The 19,816-nt window shown below is 37.8% G+C and overlaps 1 protein-coding gene across 1 annotated transcript in view; it reads right to left on the bottom strand.

Annotated features, from left to right (window-relative positions):
* The window catches only part of dlgap1a (discs, large (Drosophila) homolog-associated protein 1a), a 47,739-nt gene extending 31,102 nt beyond the window's left edge, over positions 1-16,637 (bottom strand). The window contains exons 1-2 of the mRNA XM_067362550.1: positions 15,645-16,637; positions 7,637-7,848 (exon numbers count right to left, since the gene is read on the bottom strand). Of these exons, the coding sequence (XP_067218651.1) occupies positions 7,637-7,848; positions 15,645-16,637 (1,205 nt within the window). The remainder of the gene's footprint in view (positions 1-7,636; positions 7,849-15,644) is intronic.
* Positions 16,638-19,816: the final 3,179 nt, after the last annotated feature.

The raw sequence follows: 19,816 nt of genomic DNA, 5'->3' as shown, positions 1-19,816 counted from the left end.
CCGCCGAGAAAGATAACATGGGGCGCAATCGTGCAATATTTCTAAGATGAAAAAATGAAGTTTTGACCATATTTTGGACATGAGGATCAAATGTTAAATTTGCATCAAATATCACCCCCAAATTTTTTAATTTAGTTTGAAACTCCAAAGCAGAGCCATCCACCATTAAGGTTACAGCATCAGCTTTACGAATTTGTTGGGGTGAACCGATGAGCATAACCTCAGTCTTATCGCTGTTAAGACAGAGAAAATTATGAGACATCCAAATTTTTATCTCAGAGATGCAGTGTTCTAGAAAGCCAACAGCCGTATTATCGCCAGGTTTTGAATGAATATAAATTAATTAGTTTGTTTTTAATCGATTGACAGCATATATATATATATCACTCAAATAAATGAATGAAGATTTTTCACCACATTTTTGTTTGTTCAAGTATTTTATTTAATATTTTAATAATTATATTTATTAATAAATTAAGATTTTTAAATATTTATTTAATTTTATATATAGTTAGGACCAATTATTGGACTATCTATGGCATAAAATGTATTTTGCAGGAATTGAATTACATTTATTTCTGATTTGTTATAAAAGAGATAGATAGATAGATAGATAGATAGATAGATAGATAGATAGATAGATAGATAGATAGATAGATAGATAGATAGATAGATAGATAGATAGATAGATAGATAGATAGATAGATAGAGGCACAAAATTCAGTTTCTCCATGTAAAAACACAGAAGAGACAGCCATGGCTCAGATCATTCTTCTTTAGATTGAAACGGAGACCCACAAATAATTTCATTCAATCAAATGTGTAGCATGTTATTTAACGTCACGAGTTGAGTACTTATAGCATAGAAGGCATGCTCCTCATCAAAGTCCCTTCATCATGGCGCGTGGGGTAGCCGTGAGCAAATCAAACGCTCATGCAGGATTTCTGCATGTGTCCAGTGCACAGGGGCCTACATTATGAATGTGGCTCTTTAAATATCTAAAAGGGATGGTTCATTCAGGTCACTCAGGCATAAAGCAGGTGGGGCGAGTGAAGCACACGGGCAAGGACAGAAACAGCTAAACTCACTTAAGGCCACCCACGCAGACCAGCACACACATACCCGAGACTCGCGCTGACACTTTGCTGACAGGCAGACAACTTGCATCCGCATCAGCAGTATGGGAATTAGTGGAAGCTCCGACATTGGCGTAGTATTCCCACCCTCCATCTGCATGGCTTCACACATACATAATAAGTGAACACCACAACTCCTCACAGAGCGGTGCGGTCCAAAACGCCCCAGGGCATCTCCCTACACTACTGGAGAACAGAATGGCTAAACTTCACAAGTGCCAAGGGGGGCCGCATCCCCCACGGTGAGCCTGGCTTTGGGGAACTGGTTATGCATGATGTCATCGTTGCGGAATAAGCCGATAAGTTTCCGCCTCACTGTTGCGGTCGTCTCAACGGATTGGTCGCTGTGCGGTTGTTAATTACGTCAGCCATTCACAATGCAGCGCTGTGCCTCACGTACTTTCTGCTGCAGTGGCAGCTCCCTGAGGCATTTAAGAATGTCTATTTTCATGCTTCACAAAGATACGGAATTGTATCTGATGACTAATGTGCGTGTGAGTTATTCGGTGTTCTGAACTATCAAATAAGCAGTGGCCTACTTAATGTAAAGAACAAGCTCTATAAACATTAGACATCAAGCACTCACTTATTATTATTAATCATAAACCAAGTTAAAGGTCAAAACATTGTCCTCTGGCATATAATCAGGGTATTAGTTGGTTCGGAGGATTATGACAGTATGCTAAAGGAAACAAACCTTCCTTGCACATGCAGATGTAACATTTACATTTGAAGCTTTTCTTCGTCAATAAACAGATAAAACCATCAAAATACGGGATTGAGGAAATTCCACGAGATGAAATATTTATGAGTGCTCATAATGCTAGAACAGTATTACAAATCTGCAAAATCCTCCAATCCTTGTCTGGGCTTTCCAGTGGGCTTAGGGTGGAATCTCCAAGCACTTTTGTAGAGCTTGAGCAGATATGAATCTGAATTTTAAGCAAATAAATTACACAGTCTGACATGTTGGATTGAAAAGACAGCAGTGTTAATTTCACAATAAAATTACTGAAGAAAACATTGTTGATGGAAGTGAGATGAACAATGTGCATCGTGCCAATAAGAATATGACTTGTAATTAAAACATACAGTTGAAAGAAATTGTAATATATATAAATACATCAAAAGTTTACATGTAGAATTAGCAAAATATCATTTTATTTATTTATTTCATAATTTTTAATATTTTTTAAAAAAGGTCCCTTTAAGTAAGGTGTATGTAAACTTTTGACCACAATTTTATATATTATTTTATATATTATATGTATTTTTTCAAAATGTGTGTTTGATTTCAATTTTCCATTCTCAACTAAAATGTTATTATTTTGCTGACAAAAATTTGATGCCGAGTCCAAAAAGACAAAATAATATAAATTTAGTCACAAAGTTCTGAATAAATTTATTAGATATTTGTCAAACGACACAAACTGTCACTAAAAACAGTGTACAAATTATCACTGCACATCAGAAATTATGAAGTAATGAGAATAGATACAATAATGAGAATAAACAATAGGTTGTTTGCAATCACGTGGTTCTGGTGACATGCGAAATACCGGTGGAGGGCAAGCAGTGAAAATTAGAATGGAAGAGATGGGGAAAAGTCCTTTCTTTGCTGGTTTAGAAAGTTATAAACAGAAAATCTCAACATATGCTGGACGTGATCTTTATGTTATGAAGATGAGCGACTTTTCCACTGAATTGAAAGACTTTCCTGCCATCGAGGAGGTAGATATAGAGAATGTGAAGCTGCCGTCACGCCGCGTTCAGTTCTAGTTTGGGTTTGTTTACATCGCGCTGCCTTTCTGCTAGTGAAGTTAGGGCAGTATTTTGATTTTCTGTCGCGATTGTGAAAAATATCGCCATTGTAGTTAATTTATACTGAATTGAGGATTGCAACAGGAGCTCACACCATCGTTCAAAGAAAAAACTGGACGGTGTAATACAACTGTTGCCTTTAATACGTGTAAAAACACACTGTTGAGGAGGTGACTGGAAGACGCCCTATATCAAATCTAATAATGTCACTGATTTAACCCACTTCCTATCACTCAATAAAATAATCCCATAGCTGAGTGTTTTTGAAAGTGTTGTCTTTGTTGTTGAATCGACTTCTGTCAGCTTTTTAAACATTTATTTATTTGGACATTTTCTACCATATGATGGCTGAAGCAGCAGCGCGTGACACTGTTCTCATGGTAACCAGATCAACATTGTGAACTGAATACTACAAAACTGAAGTGAAAACACCAAATTATCATTCAATGGGATAAAATAGCTTCTCTTCCCTACAAAAGATACCATGAAGAATGTGGATATTTAACAAATAAGGTAAGCAGGTATCCATATTCATTTCAGTGTCAGCAGACGTTAAACGCTATTAAAGGCGACAACTTTCAAAGTAAAAAAAAAACAATATAAGTTATGTAAACGATATAAACACCTTCTGGGTTCTCGATTTTATTGATTTGAGCAACCATAAACGACGCAAAACATAAAAATGTTGAGTTTTTGATAGGATTCCTATATAGAAAAACCAGTCCCTGCCCTCCAGACTCATTCGCGCTGCTGCTGTGACGTCATGTGCAAACAACCTATTGATTTAATGAACTCAGCCCACCAACAGACTGTTTGAGCCAACCTTTTAAGATGTAATACAGCACAAATCTGTTACTATGGCAACCCAACAATGACTTCCCTAAACGTAGACCATCCCCTGCTCACACACGCTGTACTCACATGTGCAGTAATGTGCTGGACTCTTTAAAACCACAACCAAGCATTCATATTGCATATTAAGGCTGTTAAATATATCGGTGAGGGTCAATTAATGCTCCGAATAAGTGATGAGTTTGAGTTCCTTCTGCTTACAAGACCTCAGTCGACAGAGATGGGAGGGTGTTTTACAATGCAAGGGCTTTTAAGGAAGTCTCTGGGCTAATTAGAGTAATTACTTGTACCTCTGCCACTGCAGTGGCGTGGCATATTGTGCTTCCTTAATTAAATCCGTACTCGGCCCCTGGCCAGCAGGAATAATGGTGTTGTGTTACCTTGGAGATGCTGACTGATATCTCCGCTGAGGGAAGCATGTCTGTCTGACCATCTAATCTCGTACCCTTCAATGTGTCTGTGTGGATATCAGCTGCGGTTCTGCCCGTCAAGCTGTGCTAGGTGCCCCAAGTCATGCGGCAGGTTGGTAATTAACGCAGCGATGTACCCTAGCTGATTAGCCACTCATTACTCAGCAGTAACAGAAAAGCCTGGTGACCTACATTAACAGGAGTCAGGTGCCTATGGGGAAGCAGGGCATGTAGGTACAGCAGTCCAACCCAATCAATCTGAGCTCTGAGCTGGACTAAACCAAAGTATCAGAGTGATAGTCAAAGGGCACGAATGCCTACTTTAAAGTTTAAATGAAACTTAAAGGGGTCATGAACTGCATTGTTTTATAATGTTTCCTGGGGTGCACTTATAATGTTAGTATGCTTCTTACATCAAAAATCATCATAATTTAGAAATAAAAGGCATTTTTCCTACCCTGATTTTAGCCCTCTTATTTAAACACTCTGTTTTAAAGGGTTAGTTCAACCAAAAATTTAAATTATGTCATTAATTACTCACCCTCATGTCATTCTACACCCGTAAGACCTTTGTTCATCTTCAGAACACAAATTAAGATATTTTTTATGAAATCCGATGGCTCACCGAGGCCTCTATTGCCAGAAATGTCACCGAACTTGACAACGCTCAATAAAATTGTAAATTATTTGCTGTTATGCTTTTTTATACATTTAAGTGTTTTAGACAGTAAGATGATTGTAAAAATTATATTACTGTAAATAATTAGAGCAATGTTATTAAAGCATAAATTGGTTTAAAATAACTGTATATACCCTTCACATATTTATGTATTTTTAAATTAGTTTTATTTTTGCAACCAGATATCACTTATTAAACTTAGACTCAATAATACACCCGTTTGCGGAGTTCTGCTTGCATGAGTAAAATAAATCAATAACACTCATTTAATGTTTGAGAGCATAAAAACATAATGCTGGTATCACACTAACCTGCCGCTTTAAATTCTTTGTACAAATCGGGATGTTTGACGGCAAGATGCTTTTGACTCCCTTCGCTTGCGTTATTTTGATGTGATGACGTGGGCTTGCTCTGGCTGTCGGCAATGTAAGCAAAATAATGCCATATTTTGCTTTGTGCATCTGGTTTCTCAACAATTTGTGGACGGTCTGCAAGAGTACCTATATTTGCAACCACACCTCTTGTTTCGTCACCATAAAAGCCATTGCGCAGTTGAGAGGAATAAACTCACTCAATTTGCCTTAGAAGCAGCGCGCTGCATGGACACTGCCCCCTGCTGTCACACATTAGGAAATACAGCTGTCACTCAAAGTACCGGTACTAATAAAATGAAGAACCGGACCGTTTTTAAAAGCAGGGAATCGCGATACCTTTCTAGTACCGGTATATCGGCCAACACTAGACTTTACATGAATCAGTACATATCAGATCAGGCAGTTACTTACATGTTGTTGCATTACTGTCAAGTCCATATCGTAAAAGTCTGTTTGCTAAGCCTGCGCCGAAATGCGATTGATTTACCAAAGTGAAAGAATCCACAGTGAAATACCGAATACAAATAAATAAAGCTCAACTGAGACATTCACATTGTTGAAATTAAATAACCATATTCCAAGCATTAAGATCCTTTGAAAGGTAATTAGGTAATTAGTCATGTATCGCTCTAATTTCCTCGTCATCTCACTAACACGCCAGTAATGTTGATTTCTTCTGCAGAGTCGGCGTTTCACCAGATAGACACATTCCAGGATCAGCTTTTATTATAAAAAGCTTTTATTGGACTAACAATGAAGTTTTCAGTTCTGAAACTTACAGATATTCTTGTAGTACGATGAACTCTTATATATCAAAAGGTATACAAGGAAAAGTTGATTTCTTAATTCATGACCCCTTTAATATATCTAAAATCCAATATGGTAGTCATTTGATATTATTTCATTTATACAACAGTGAGTCTTTGATAAACGAGAAACCAAAACAACAGAGATGTAAGTTCCAGACAAATTAATATCTTAACTAGAAAAAAGAAAAAAAAAAAAGTTTCCCTGCACCTCTCCGTAGGGAGATGAGTGCTGCACAGCAGATAAAACAGACAGTTAATAAACTCATCACTCTCTAATGCTACATGGTAACAGATCTGCATGTTTGGCAGGTGTTAAAGGTGTTGACTACAGCTCTGGTACGCTTTGAAATGGCCATTGGACAGGCAGAGGATTTGAAGCTGTTAGATGGCCATCTGGATGACTATTACGTGGCTAAAGCACAGTCATTCTTCAAAAGATGCCAAGCTTGGGATCCCAACGCAGAAGAACATGGTTAGAGCTGTTGCCAACATCAAATACTTTGATGCTTACTTTTATTTCACTTCACTTGCAGTTCAAGTAACACGCAATATGAGGGCTCTTAATTGTGGAACTCAAAGGAATTAATTCATAAAATCAACTGGCAAATCAATAATCAGTTCAAATAATATGAAAACTGCCATTAATACAGTCCAGATGTTATTATTAGAGGTGTTGGAAGACTAATTTTACTGAATCAGTTTTTGATCCACAGGATATCATTAATCTTCCACTTATTGCTTATAGTTGAATAGTATTTGCTAATAACCTTTCTGTCCTATTTCCACAACAAATTTTCTGTACAAGCCACTGTGGTTTTGACATCAGCCTTCAGGTGAAACATCACCCAGCATGATGTCTTTGGATTCAGCAAGTGATTCACTCAACTAATCAATTCAACTCGTTCAAAAGATTTAGTTTAATCAATATCTCAAGTGGAAAAATCGGTTTGACTTCCAAACAGGTTAAAATGAACCATAACAAAGCTACTCTTGAATCAGACATCACTAGATGAAATTGCAACAAATGGTCACTGATCAATTTAGTAGTTCATTATCTGAAAATATCCAATTTGTCTTGGCTCCTCAAAGTAGTTCAGTTGAGAACGGAAGAAAAACACTGGCCACTCCAAACCTGCATAGACCATGTTTTATCTCACCTAAACAATCATTATGAGAATTATAAAAAACAATTATTTTAATTATATATTTGCTAATACATATCTTTATTTCCAAGAATTTCCAATAATAATAAACAGTTGGCATATTAATTGAGGAATTAATTGCACAAATGGGCCTAAATAATAGTTTTAGTTATTTTAGTATTTCAAGTTAAACTAAAATAAAATGAGAAATGATGCCTTGACAACTAGCTGAAATGAAATAAGTTCAAGATTTTATTTCAGTTAACATTTATTTCAACAAACAATTTTTTTTTTATGGTTTTTGCTTTAATAAATGATAATAACCCTGGTTCAAGATGAAACTTATGTGCTGAACTTTTACGCAACAAATATTAACACATACAACACTATGGATCTAAATCTTAGAACTTACTTTAAAGTAGTCATCTCTGTCAATGATGGCTGGGTGGCTTTGAGGTAGCTGGCCCGTCGTGCCTGCATCTTGGGTGAGGGTTTAGGGCTGCCGTCTGAGTCTCCGCTGTCATCTTCCGCCATGGCTTTCACGTAGCTGCCGCTGCGCATGCGTCTGCATGGGATATCCTCATCCTTTCCCAATGGAAAGCCCGCCCACTCGTCTTGAGGGACCTGCGGGGTCAGAGGTGACACTGTGTCATTCACCTCTGCCGAAAGGTGCATGTCACCATCCGAACTGCCTCCTGTGCGCTCGGCTCCAAAAATCACCCATACATACACATACACATACACATACACATGCACACACACACACACACACACACACACACACACACACACACACACACACACACACACACACACACACACACACACACACACACACACACACACACACACACACACACACACACACACACACACACACACACACACACACACTCTAGATAGACTCTTCCTCTCTTTGTGCCGGCAGAGATAATTAATGAGGCTGCCGGTGTGAGCTTGCATGATTACGCTAACGACGCCTCCCTGGGTAGTTAAGCATCTGTCTCAGTGCGGCTCTCCCAGGGTAAACTCTCATCAATAGGACTCTCTGAAAGTACGACAAGTTGGACTGCGATTTTAAGAGAGCGGAACAACTGAGAAAGACTGACAAAAGAGAAAGGCTTGCATTTTCAACCACTTGATTTTTTGAGGGTAATCAAATGCTAACTATCAAATTGTAATAAAACCTTGACAAATGCTCAGACTCTAATAGATAAAAGCATGTCCAATGTAATAAAAAATCTAAAACAAGCATTGTATTAAACCATGAAGTATGAAGTGTTCCAGTTGTGCCAGAGCTCTTGACAGTAACCCCCTTTCTGAAGTGGGCCAAGGGTTGAATTCGAATTAGATGTTAATAAGTACAAAATAAATAAATAAATAAATAAATAAATGTAGAAAAAAAAAATTAAAAAGTAAAAAAAAGTCAAGTCATTATGCAAAATTCACTTTTTTAAAGTTATATTTATGGGCTTTTTGTGCCTTTATTTGGAGAGGACAGTAGAGAGCAGACAGGAAAGCACTGGGCAGAGATGGGTGGGGGGCAGGATCAGCAAAGGACCTTGAGATGGGAATCGAATTAGGGTCGCCGTGAACGCATTTGCACCATATGTCGGCACAATAACCACTAGGCTATCGGCACCGACCAAAATTCACTTTTATAAGGTGTTTAAACACAGATGGGTGGGTGGGGGGGTGTTCATTTGTATTTCTTTTGAGATGAAACTTCACAGACAAATTCTGGGGACACCAGAGACTTATATTACATCTTGTGAAAAGGGCATAATAGATCCCCTTTAAGTAAAAAATCATAAAATTAAACCTTCAATACTTCAACTAACATTAATAAATACAAACAAACATAAATTAATGAACAAAGTAAAAAGCACTTCTAAATTTTGAGGACATTCTTATGCACTATTAGAAACATAAAGAGTCAAAAATGTGTATAAAGTTGGGTCATAATAAACTCTTTATGCACAGTGACCCAGGCTCAATTTCCATTATGACAACTAAATTTATCATTTAATAAATCAAGTAAAAAGATTGCAACTATCAGAGGCAGGTTTAATTTTAGTTGCTTTACTTGATTACTTAACCTCAAACCAGGGGTGAACTCATTGTGCCCTAGAATTGAAAATTGAATTTAGCTTGACATAGTTAAATAATTAGAGTTCTGTCCATGGAAATGACATACAGTGAGTCTCAAACTCCATTGTTTCCTCCTTCTTATGTAAATTAGATTTTTGCAAAAGACCTCTGAAGAACAGGCGAATCTCAACATAACACTGACTGTGATGCAACAGTCAGAATTATTAATATGTACGCCCCCAACTTTTGCATATGCCAGCCCATGTTCAAGGCATTAGACAAGCCAGTATTAATGTCTGGAGCTGCACAGCCGAATCAACAGACTTTATGCAGGTAAGCAAGCAAGGACAATAGCGAAAAATGGCAGATGGAGCAATAAGAACTGTCATGATCCATGATGATATGATATTTTCAGTGATATTTGTAAATTGTCTTTCTAAATGTTTCGTTAGCATGTTGCTAATGTACTGTTAAATGTGGTTAAAGTTACTATTTCTTACTGTATTCACGGAGACAAGAGCCATGTCGTTATTTTCATTATTAAACACTTGCAGTCTGTATAATTCATAAATACATCTTCATTCTTTATAAATCTCTCCAACAGTGTGTAATGTTAGCTTTAGCCATGGAGCATAGCCTCAAACTAATTCAGAATCAAATGTAAACATCCAAATAAATACTACACTTATCTTATATGCTGCATGACAAACACTTTGTAAAGATCCATTTTGAGGGTTATATTAGCTGTGCGAACTTTGTTTATGCAATGTATTATAGAGTTGTGAGCTTGGGGGCGGGGAGCGCGAGCATTTAAAGGGAACACACACAGAAATGGCGCATTTTTAATTATGCCCCAAAATAGGCAGTTAAAACATTGAATAATAAAAAATCTATGGGGTATTTTGAGCTGAAACTTCACAGACACATTCAGGGGACACCTTAGACTTATATTACATCTTGTGAAAAAGGGTTCTATGGCACCTTTAATGTTACACAAATATCTGTCATTATGCTATAAATGCAACTGTTCAGCACTTAGGTAATGGGTCCTTTATTATTATTATTATTATTAAATCAGTGTCAGATTGAGAGCATGCAAGTTGCTGCAAGCTCATTCTAAGGCCATACAAAAGTCATGTTAACAAAGAGCACTGCTGTGTTTCAAGCTGGTAAACAAAAGCATCATTCTGCATAGAGATTCATTTTAAGGTTTGGAAAAAGATACTCTGCTGGCATCGAGAGAAAATCCCACTTTAAAAAATTTCACTGTGATTATATGAATCACCGCAGAGCTTGTGTTACTGGGGAAACGGCTGGCCTTGACGTCAGGAAGTGTATAAAAGGCAGTCAGAGGAAGAATGACTCCAGTAACACCGGTTCTTTGCCCACACATACACTCACAGACTCGACAAACACAAAAACTTCCTTCAAAGATACCACCAACACCCACACAAGCCTTTCGTCAAGTCGCGTCTGATGAGCAGAAAATGAGGATAAATCCTGTTGAGCAGACCTGGGTACAGGGCTCAGAGTCCTCACAGCAGATTGGGCCTCGCTTGATCATTTCAAGGGATGAAAGACTGTGTCCCACATGAGAGATTTCCTTTTATTAACAGAATTTCAGTTTACATCTTTAGTTGCTTATTCTAGCCTGATGCAGCACAGTTTTAAAAGTGCAGTAAGCAATGTTAGCTCTTCTGGAATCTTCCCCAGATGGGAACATAACACCTCTCACTTAACTTTAAATCAGTTTTTTTTTTCATATAGCCCAATATCACTAATCACAATCCAAATCCAAGTTAATTTTCCTATAAATCATTAGAAAGGTCTAAAGTTTTATTATAAAATATGAAATTATTATGATGAAAATCTGTGACAGTAATTTCTTAATTTTTGTCAGGAAATCCTATATGAATCCATTGAGAGAAAAAAGAAAAACTTCTTAACAGTGGAGAAAAACTTATGGGTTTACCTATGTTTACTTCAAATTTCTTTAGAGAGAACTATTATTTTTCTTACTTTTATCCATTATAAGGTGTTGTAGCATTAATGAATACACACATACAATGTAAAAATAGCTGGAGGGCGCCCTCACATAGAAGGTCCACAAGTGAGACTCATAGAAATCATAAAACTTGACGTTCAAGGAAATCCCTTACATGGACAAAGGCATTCAGCTACAGCAGAATAAAAAGCAGATAGAGATGTTTTGACTAAAGAAACGTGAAGATAATAAACATACGACTGGTTTATCTGTTTTCTTTTAGACATTTCAGGTATTTTCATAAGAATAAATTATATTTATAATGCAATGCTAATTGACAGCCTTTGTCACTGTATAGGATACTATAAAATAATATAATTCTGTCTAAATCTGTGATTTGAAGCCACATCAGATCACAAAACGACGTTATTCCAAAAACTTGACTCTGACATTATGAAGTGAGTTTGGAGTAAAACTGTATCGCTTTCTTAATCACAAATAACCACCATCCTAAATAATACCATTGATGAGACCATTGAGAAGAGCAGCTGCATATCATCTCAAAAGTTGAAAAACATGATCAAAGCAAGGGCTATTTTGCTAGCATTATCGCACAGCTAACAACTGAACTCGAATGACCTGCTTTACCTGCCATGCTCTCAGCTTCCTGCTTAGTGCTTACCATATTTGGGCATTCCTTTGAACGCACAAAATGATTGACAGGCAGAAAGGGCCTCAAAGTGTTCTGACTGGCAAGCCAAACGATCTGACTGTGGTGAGACGTCATAGAAACAGGTGCCATTCTATAAAAATCGCTTATTGCACTTTAAATATAAGGATGTAATGAATTGTAAAACTGAAATTGAACACTGATTGATCACTATTGTAAATACTGGGGGCGAGTCCCCCTCACTGTCTATGTTCGTAATAGACCTGCTTTAATTTACTTCATTACAAAGCAAACATAAGTGCTTAGGAGCTGATGCACACACATATGTACAAAACCTCAAATACAAAAAGTATAAAAGCCTAAATTTCTGTATGAAGTCCACAAAATCAAAATAATTCTAACTTGATATTGACAAACTCGCTGAATGTCTAAGAATCTTTCCACAAACCTTTAGAACAAGAACTGCATAGTGCAATGCCCTGTCACTCACGGTTACTATGGCAACTGGCGTCCAGATTTAGCCCTGAAGAAAGATGCCAATTATTCTTTGTATTGACAGAGCATGATAGAGAACATGTGAGACATCCTGCCAGCTCAATTTAGCTTCTGAATTAGTATGGGCTGCCCACGTGCAAACTCTGATTCATGGTCCTCTGCAGGTGGTCTTAAGATCTTTTCTAGTTCCCTCATTTAATGCATGTATAACGTAACGATTTACCTCATTTGTCTGTTCACTCAGACTTTGAGGACTGTGTAGCCTTACATACAAAAGGAATAGGAACAACTTTAAATAATATCAGATGCACTAAGTTCCCTTTCACTCCAACTTATATGTTCTCTCAAACAATCTATATTTAAGCAATATCATAGGGCTGCTATATGGAGTATCAGTACTATAGTTGCTCGATTATGGAAAAACTCATAATCACAATTTTTTTTGGTCAATATTGAAATCACGGTTATTAATCAACTATATAGTCTTTTTTCATGATATGAGTATTTTAGATATCAGTAAAATTTCACAATTATCGATAGGCTATTTCAACAAAAACTAATACTAGGTTAACTAATGTAGCTAAATAAAAAGTCCTCAAAACAGTTACAAAAGGCAAGTAAACAGCCAGCAATATAATAAGAACAAATAAGCTAACTACAAACAAAATGGACAAATAAATACAACAGAACATAAATACTAATTAAATAAACAGTGTAATAAATTATTCAGGAAGATGTACTAACAGTGGTATTCAGTTAAGTAATAGCCTGCATAGTCTTCACTATATACAATAAATATAGATTAATCCTTATTAAAGCTACACAAGTTATTCATTCAAGAGCAGTAAGTGATATCTTTTTCATCTGTCGTTTGCTGAAGCAGTAATATTGGGCTGTTGTCACTTTAAGACTGAATGCACGGATCCATTATACTGTTACACATGCATTTTCTTTCTCAACTGTTTACATTCACTTTAGACATAACTGGCTGTGTTTACAGTTATTAGGCTGCATAGATTAGGTCAGCCGGAGCAGGGAACACTTCCCATAACACCTGATGTACTAACTATATCATAAGAAGAATGGCATCTATGCTAATATTAGTCTCTCTCTGTTTATCCCGAGGTTTGCTGCAGCCTGCCAGATCCAGGCCATGTCCAGATGAGATGAAAGACCTGCACCTAGACATGGCGATAAAGCAGCCCTGACGTTTCAACTAAACTATCCCCTCTGAAGGCCTCCTTCCCTTTCTTTTCCCTATGTATAGATAAAACGTTGTCAAAATTATTCCAGTTTCAGTTAAAGGTATTTGTTTTTGTTTTTTTTTCCAGTAGGAAAGGTGTCATTTAAGTGGCCCCTAAAGTAATAATTACCAATTTTTACAACGGAAGTGATTCAATCAAAAACCAACTTTAGCTCGATAATAATTTTCCTATTGTCACTGTGAAGCTGCTTTGAAACAATATGTATTGTGAAAAGTGCTATATAAATGAAGATGACTTGACTTGACTTTACGAAGATACTTACCAAAACAATATTTTGACATGTTTGTGTTTAGGCTATTTGACCGTTTAGGCACGAATCCGATGCCCATAGTATACTTTGCTTATGCACATTCTGCTCCATTTCCGAGCTCACACAAAAAAATCTTGTTTTCACAATCGTCGGAAGCCGAAATCAAAAATCAATTAAGATTAATCGGACAGCCCTAATCAGTACAACACTGAATGTGTGGTATTCTTGTCCAATCAACTGCTGTCATGAACAATTCACTTGCCCGTTGAGGACCCTGGGGGTAGCTGTTTGGGTTAGGGTTAGGGTTAATTTAAATTCTGAAACTGAAATGAATCTGAACTGAATTTAATTAAATTTAATTTATGTATTCCAGGTTAAATATTTTATATATTTCATCATATTTAATAAATTAATTAATTTGGACCAGGGTGGACAAACACTTCCTTTGCCAGAATGTATTAGACCTATGTTTTGAATTTCTATGAATTGCAGTTCAGTAAATTCTTCTTGTCATTCCAATTCAAATTCCAATTCAACTTCCTATGGTATGTGGCCCATTTAAATTCACAATCATGAATGGAAAGGGAGCAAATTCTTCAATTCTGAAACTTTGCTGCACATGGTATAAGCTAAGCTAGTATGCAAATCGCCTAAGAGTATGCTACACTAGGACCTAATTGTTCATGACACCAGTGGTCAGTCGCATAAATATAACCACTACGTTAAGACTGTATTAAGGATTAGTCTGACAAACAAGCAGTTTGTCATGTGTAATCAGTTTTAAAAAGGTTAGATCACCCAAAAATGAAAATTCTGTCATTAATTACTCACCCTCATGTCGTTCCAAACCCATAAGACATTCGTTCATCTTTGTAACACAAATGAAGAATTAAAGCCTAAATTGATTCTGCTCATCATATAAAGTGATCATGTCTCTTCAGAAAATTTGGACTAAACCACTTAATTCATATGGATTAGTTTTACGATCTCTTTTTGAGCTTTTTGAAGCGTCAAAGGGGTAGTTGCATAGCTGTCAATAGAGGGACAGAAGGCTCTCAAATTTCATCAAAACAATCATCATTTGTATTGAGAAGAAGAACGAAAGTCTTAGTATCTCTATCACATTAACTTTTCAAATTCAAATTAGACCAATCTACTTTTTTGTGTAACTGACATACAAAAAAGTTATGACCAGTCTTAAAGAAAAAAAAAACTTGTAAGACTAGTCTAAGCAGTTTATGCCACCAGCTACAGATCTAATTGATGTATAAAGACTATTGTCTGCATATGGATCCACAAGAACATTGCTCATTCAGGCAGATCCATCTTATCCAACCACCTACACAGACACATATACATACACACAAACACACACATAGCCCAATAAAATAAGAACTTTCTGGAAAACATTGGTAAAAAAATGTGATTTTCAGGTTTAGAGAGGGAAATAATACCAGTCAGAGATTGAATGGATCCAAACAGATGCTTGTCAGCTAAACAGAAAGTAAGGCAGCTAGTGGGTTGCACTTACTTCTCGGCAGAACTCAAATCAAAACTGGAGGCTCTCTCCAGTGGTGGAGGAGGAAGAGGAGGGGTGGTGGAAAGGTGGAGGTGGGTTAGGCGAGCATGTGGGTGTAGGGGAGAATCGAAAGGCTTTTTGCATACCTGCAAGAATTGGCATGAGCGCTCCTGCTGACAAGCCTCTGCTTTCACTAGAGCCTTATCTACATTTACTGAGGCCTTCTGGTAGACTTGACGTGCTCTGCTCACCGTGAGAGAGGACGACCACGAGCTCTTCTTCACGAGCTGTGAAGCGTCCACGCTCAGCGGGATGCTTGTGCACGTCGAGCACTTGCCCAAATCGTTGTTGCTGCGGGAGTTTTTAAGTGCCTGGTCATTGATGGTGTTGTAGGCCTCCAGGAAGTACTGTGACTGTGACTTATCCGGATGACGGCCCATGGTCATGACGCCTGGTGGTCCATGGTGAAATAGGCAGGCCTCACGCTCCAAGTCATCTGAGCTCCAGTAGCCAGAAGGTGGCGTCCGGTTCTTGGGCTCAGCCGACTTGCAGCGCTCTCGGCTCTTGCTGCGCTTGCGGTGCCGAATAGCAGGGGGTTCTCCATCGGGGCTGGCCTTGCCTCCGTTGATGCTGCCCTTGCCGTGGCCATGACCGTGGTGTGGGCCCTCTAATGAGTGGGACTTAGTGAAGAGCTTCTGAACGGAGTGCACCAGGTGCCGGATTCGGCCAGGGCTGTCGCTCCGTTGCTCCAAGGCTGCGGCGGCACGCTTGTACTGTAGTGTGTGATAGCCGTCCCGAGGCACTGGGAGTTGCCGGTCGAACTGATCCAGCAGGGCGATGGGGAGACGCTGTTGGCCCTTGTTGGCTGGAACCCCTCCCCCGGTGTAAGGAACCACAGCGGTCTCATCCTTCAGCTCATGCTGAGAGCTGTAGTGTCGGCGGGGGAAGGTCCCATAAGGCACCACGCAGTCAGGCTGGTAGGGGCTTCTCTGGGAGTAGTAAGAATGGTCGACTGGGTGGGGGCTGTCGATCTGGCTGATGAGGTAGGGCTTGTGGTCCAAGTGGTGACCCATGGAGTCCAAAGAGGGATCACAGGTCACCATGTGGTGGTGGCTGCGGCTGCTGGATAAGCCTTTCATCACAGAGATGGAATCATCCAGAGAGAGTAGGAGGCATCCACACGCAGTACGGCTCCAAAGTGGCCTGACAGTCTGCAGGGAATACATAGAAAGACATAAATGACCATGAGTACACTGTGGGAATGTTTTCATGGTTTTGTTCTGTGGGTCAACGACAGGATGCTCATTTTTGTTTGTCCAGATCTATGAATTTATTCAGAAATACACATATAATTTAATGTTAAATATTAATAATACACTTTTACATATTACATAATGCATATTTGACTTTTTAATGACAAGGCCAGGTTAGTTCAAGTTCTAAAATTCGGTGCAACTAATTTATGTATGAATTAATTAAATGAAGTAAAATTTACTTTTTTACCTAACATTTTAAAAAAATAATAATAAAAAAAAAACTAAAAATAATATTTTAAGATGCTACACAGCCTGTATTTCATGTAAAAGAAAATGGTGTTAAAGGGTTAGTTCACCCAAAAATTAAAGTAAGACCCGTAAGACATTCGTTCATCTTAGGAACACAAATTAAGATATTTTTGATGAAATCTGATGGTTCAGTGAAGCCTCTATTGCCAGCAAGATAATTAACACTTTCAATGCCCAGAAAGCTAACAAATCTTTTGTTTTGAATCAGTGGTTCGGAATGCCAAAGTCACGTGATTTCAGTACACGAGGCATCGTTACGTCATAAGTGTTTTTGAAATTTCAATAGTTCATGTGACTTTGGTAGTTTAATACGCGATCCGGGACCACTGATTTGAAACAAAAGATTTGTAAAGCTCCGAAGCAGTGTTTTGAAATTGACCATGACTAGATATTGTTGAAAAGTCAACAAAAAGTATTCACGTCACTTTATAATATTAAGGTTGAACCACTGTAATCACATGAACTGTTTTAAATATGTTTTTAGTACCTTTCTGGGCATATGAAAGTGTAAATGATCTTGCTGGCAATGGAGGCCTCACTGAGCCATTTGATTTTATCAAAAATATCTTAATTTGTGTTCTGAAGCTGAACAAAAGTCTTACAGGTGTAGAACGACATGAAGGTGAGTAATAAATGACCTAATTTTCATTTTTGGGTGAACTAACCCTTTAAGTTTTTGAAACATATAAAACCAACATTAATAAAAAGAATGTGTTCTAAAGTATTTTTGAAAAAGATTGTCCTTTTCTTTATCTTTGATTATCTTATTAGTAATTAACCCCACTATCAGCAAAAACAGTTCAACAAATGGTCTTGTTCCTGTTTTATGCAAAGTGGAACCACAACCACTTTACATAAAACAATATGTACCATAACCCAACCAAGCAGAGCTGATCTGATCAAATACCCTGTTAGTTCAATGAACATCTGTGTCTGACATTACCCAGCAACAGTCAAGCTTTCAAAATGCTTTTTTTGTCTGACAGTACTTGAAAGGATTATTCAAGGCTGAGAAGTCTTGACATACTTTTCTGCTCTTCTCAGAGGGAGGGGAAGAAATCTAAAATTCAGATGACAGACAGACAATGTAAAAAGGAAAGTAGTATTGAGAATCACAATGAAGTTGCCTTCCAGCATATTCAAGAGGAACTTCGTCCTTTGGAGCTCTTTGGAGTTAACTTAGGCCTATGCATTTTAAAAACTTTTTTTTAAACTTTTTAAACAATGATTGCCAGCGATTTCAAGCCATTACATTTTTATTATAAAATATACATTAAAATATTTCATATAATATTATTTCATATCTTAAAAATAATAAATTTTCTTTTTTTAAATATTAATTTATAAAATTATACATAATACACACCAAATGACTTGCTAAGTCGTCTGTACAACCCCTAGCATACTATTTTAATTTAATCCCTACTCACAACTACTTCCAGCCGCTCTCTGTCAGAATCATCAAGATCAGTGCAAGGTGAGCCTGATGGGACACAAGTTAGCACTATGCCTACTGGAGCACTAATTCAACATGAAGCTGTTTCTCTTAAAACCACTGATTTGCGAAAATTTAGTTTCAAAGCTCAGGCTTTCATCAATGCTCCTCTTAGAAAGCTTACATCCTGCAATTGCTTGCAATAAGTTCATAAAAATCTAAACTGATTGTGCTATTTTTCAGTCAGGCTATCTATTATTTTACGTAAAAATTAGCTGGGATAAACCCCTTCATCAGGTATGCGATGTGGTTGAATCACTCATGTGAACAACTTCGTCATTCCAATTTTGGTAAAAATGCTGGGCTTTTTGTAAGGCACACAGCCAAATGTGGCTAACTGCAGATGGTGAGCATATCCTCATTCAGCCACACTAATTGCGTGACGTTGGATATGAAGAAGAACATTTGTTCCAAGAAAGAGAGAGAGAGAGAGGGCAAGCAGAAGAGCAGCAGAGAGAGTGAGAAAGATCCAACCCTGTTATTAGAGAGGTTATTATTGGACCTTGTGACAGTCTAATGGGAGGGGGCTGTTGCAGCTAGGAGTGCAAAGCCACAGATCTCAAACACCTACATGCCACACATTCATATCACACACACACACAAACAGGAAGAGAGGAGCTCATTTACAGTAAATCTTTAGAGAGCCAATTGCAAAGCCACTGATTCAAACAGCACTGGGATTCACACTGGTAGTGTGAATGTTCTTCACAGTCATGCCAGCGTCATCCATCCTTATTCATAACTTCAACCAGATACACATCATACACAGTCCATGGTCTATAACTATTAAGTAACATGAACTAACCATGAGCAATACATTTGTTACTGTATTTGTTAATCGTTAATGTTAGTAAACCATACTGGATGCCCGTGATCTTCGGGCCCTTAGACGGCACTGCATCACATACAGGGATGCTGCTGTAATGGAAATCACAACATGGGCTCAGGAATACTTCCAGAAAACATTGTTGGTGAACACAATCCACGTGCCATTCGCCGTTGCCAGCTAAAACTCTATAGGTCAAAAAAGAAGCCATATCTAAACATGATCCAAAAGCGTAGGCGTTTTCTCTGGGCCAAGGATCATTTAAAATGGACTGTGGCAAAGTGGAAAACTGTTCTGTGGTCAGACTAATCAAAATTTGAAGTTCTTTTTGGAAAACTGGGATGCCATGTCATCCGGACTAAAGAGGACAAGGACAACCCAAGTTGTTATCAGCGCTCAGTTCAGAAGGCTGCATCTCTGATGGTATGGGGT

This window comes from Chanodichthys erythropterus, chromosome 16, assembly GCF_024489055.1.
Source record: "Chanodichthys erythropterus isolate Z2021 chromosome 16, ASM2448905v1, whole genome shotgun sequence".
NCBI classification, from domain to species: domain Eukaryota; kingdom Metazoa; phylum Chordata; class Actinopteri; order Cypriniformes; family Xenocyprididae; genus Chanodichthys; species Chanodichthys erythropterus.
This window is presented reverse-complemented; position numbering and strand designations above follow the sequence as displayed.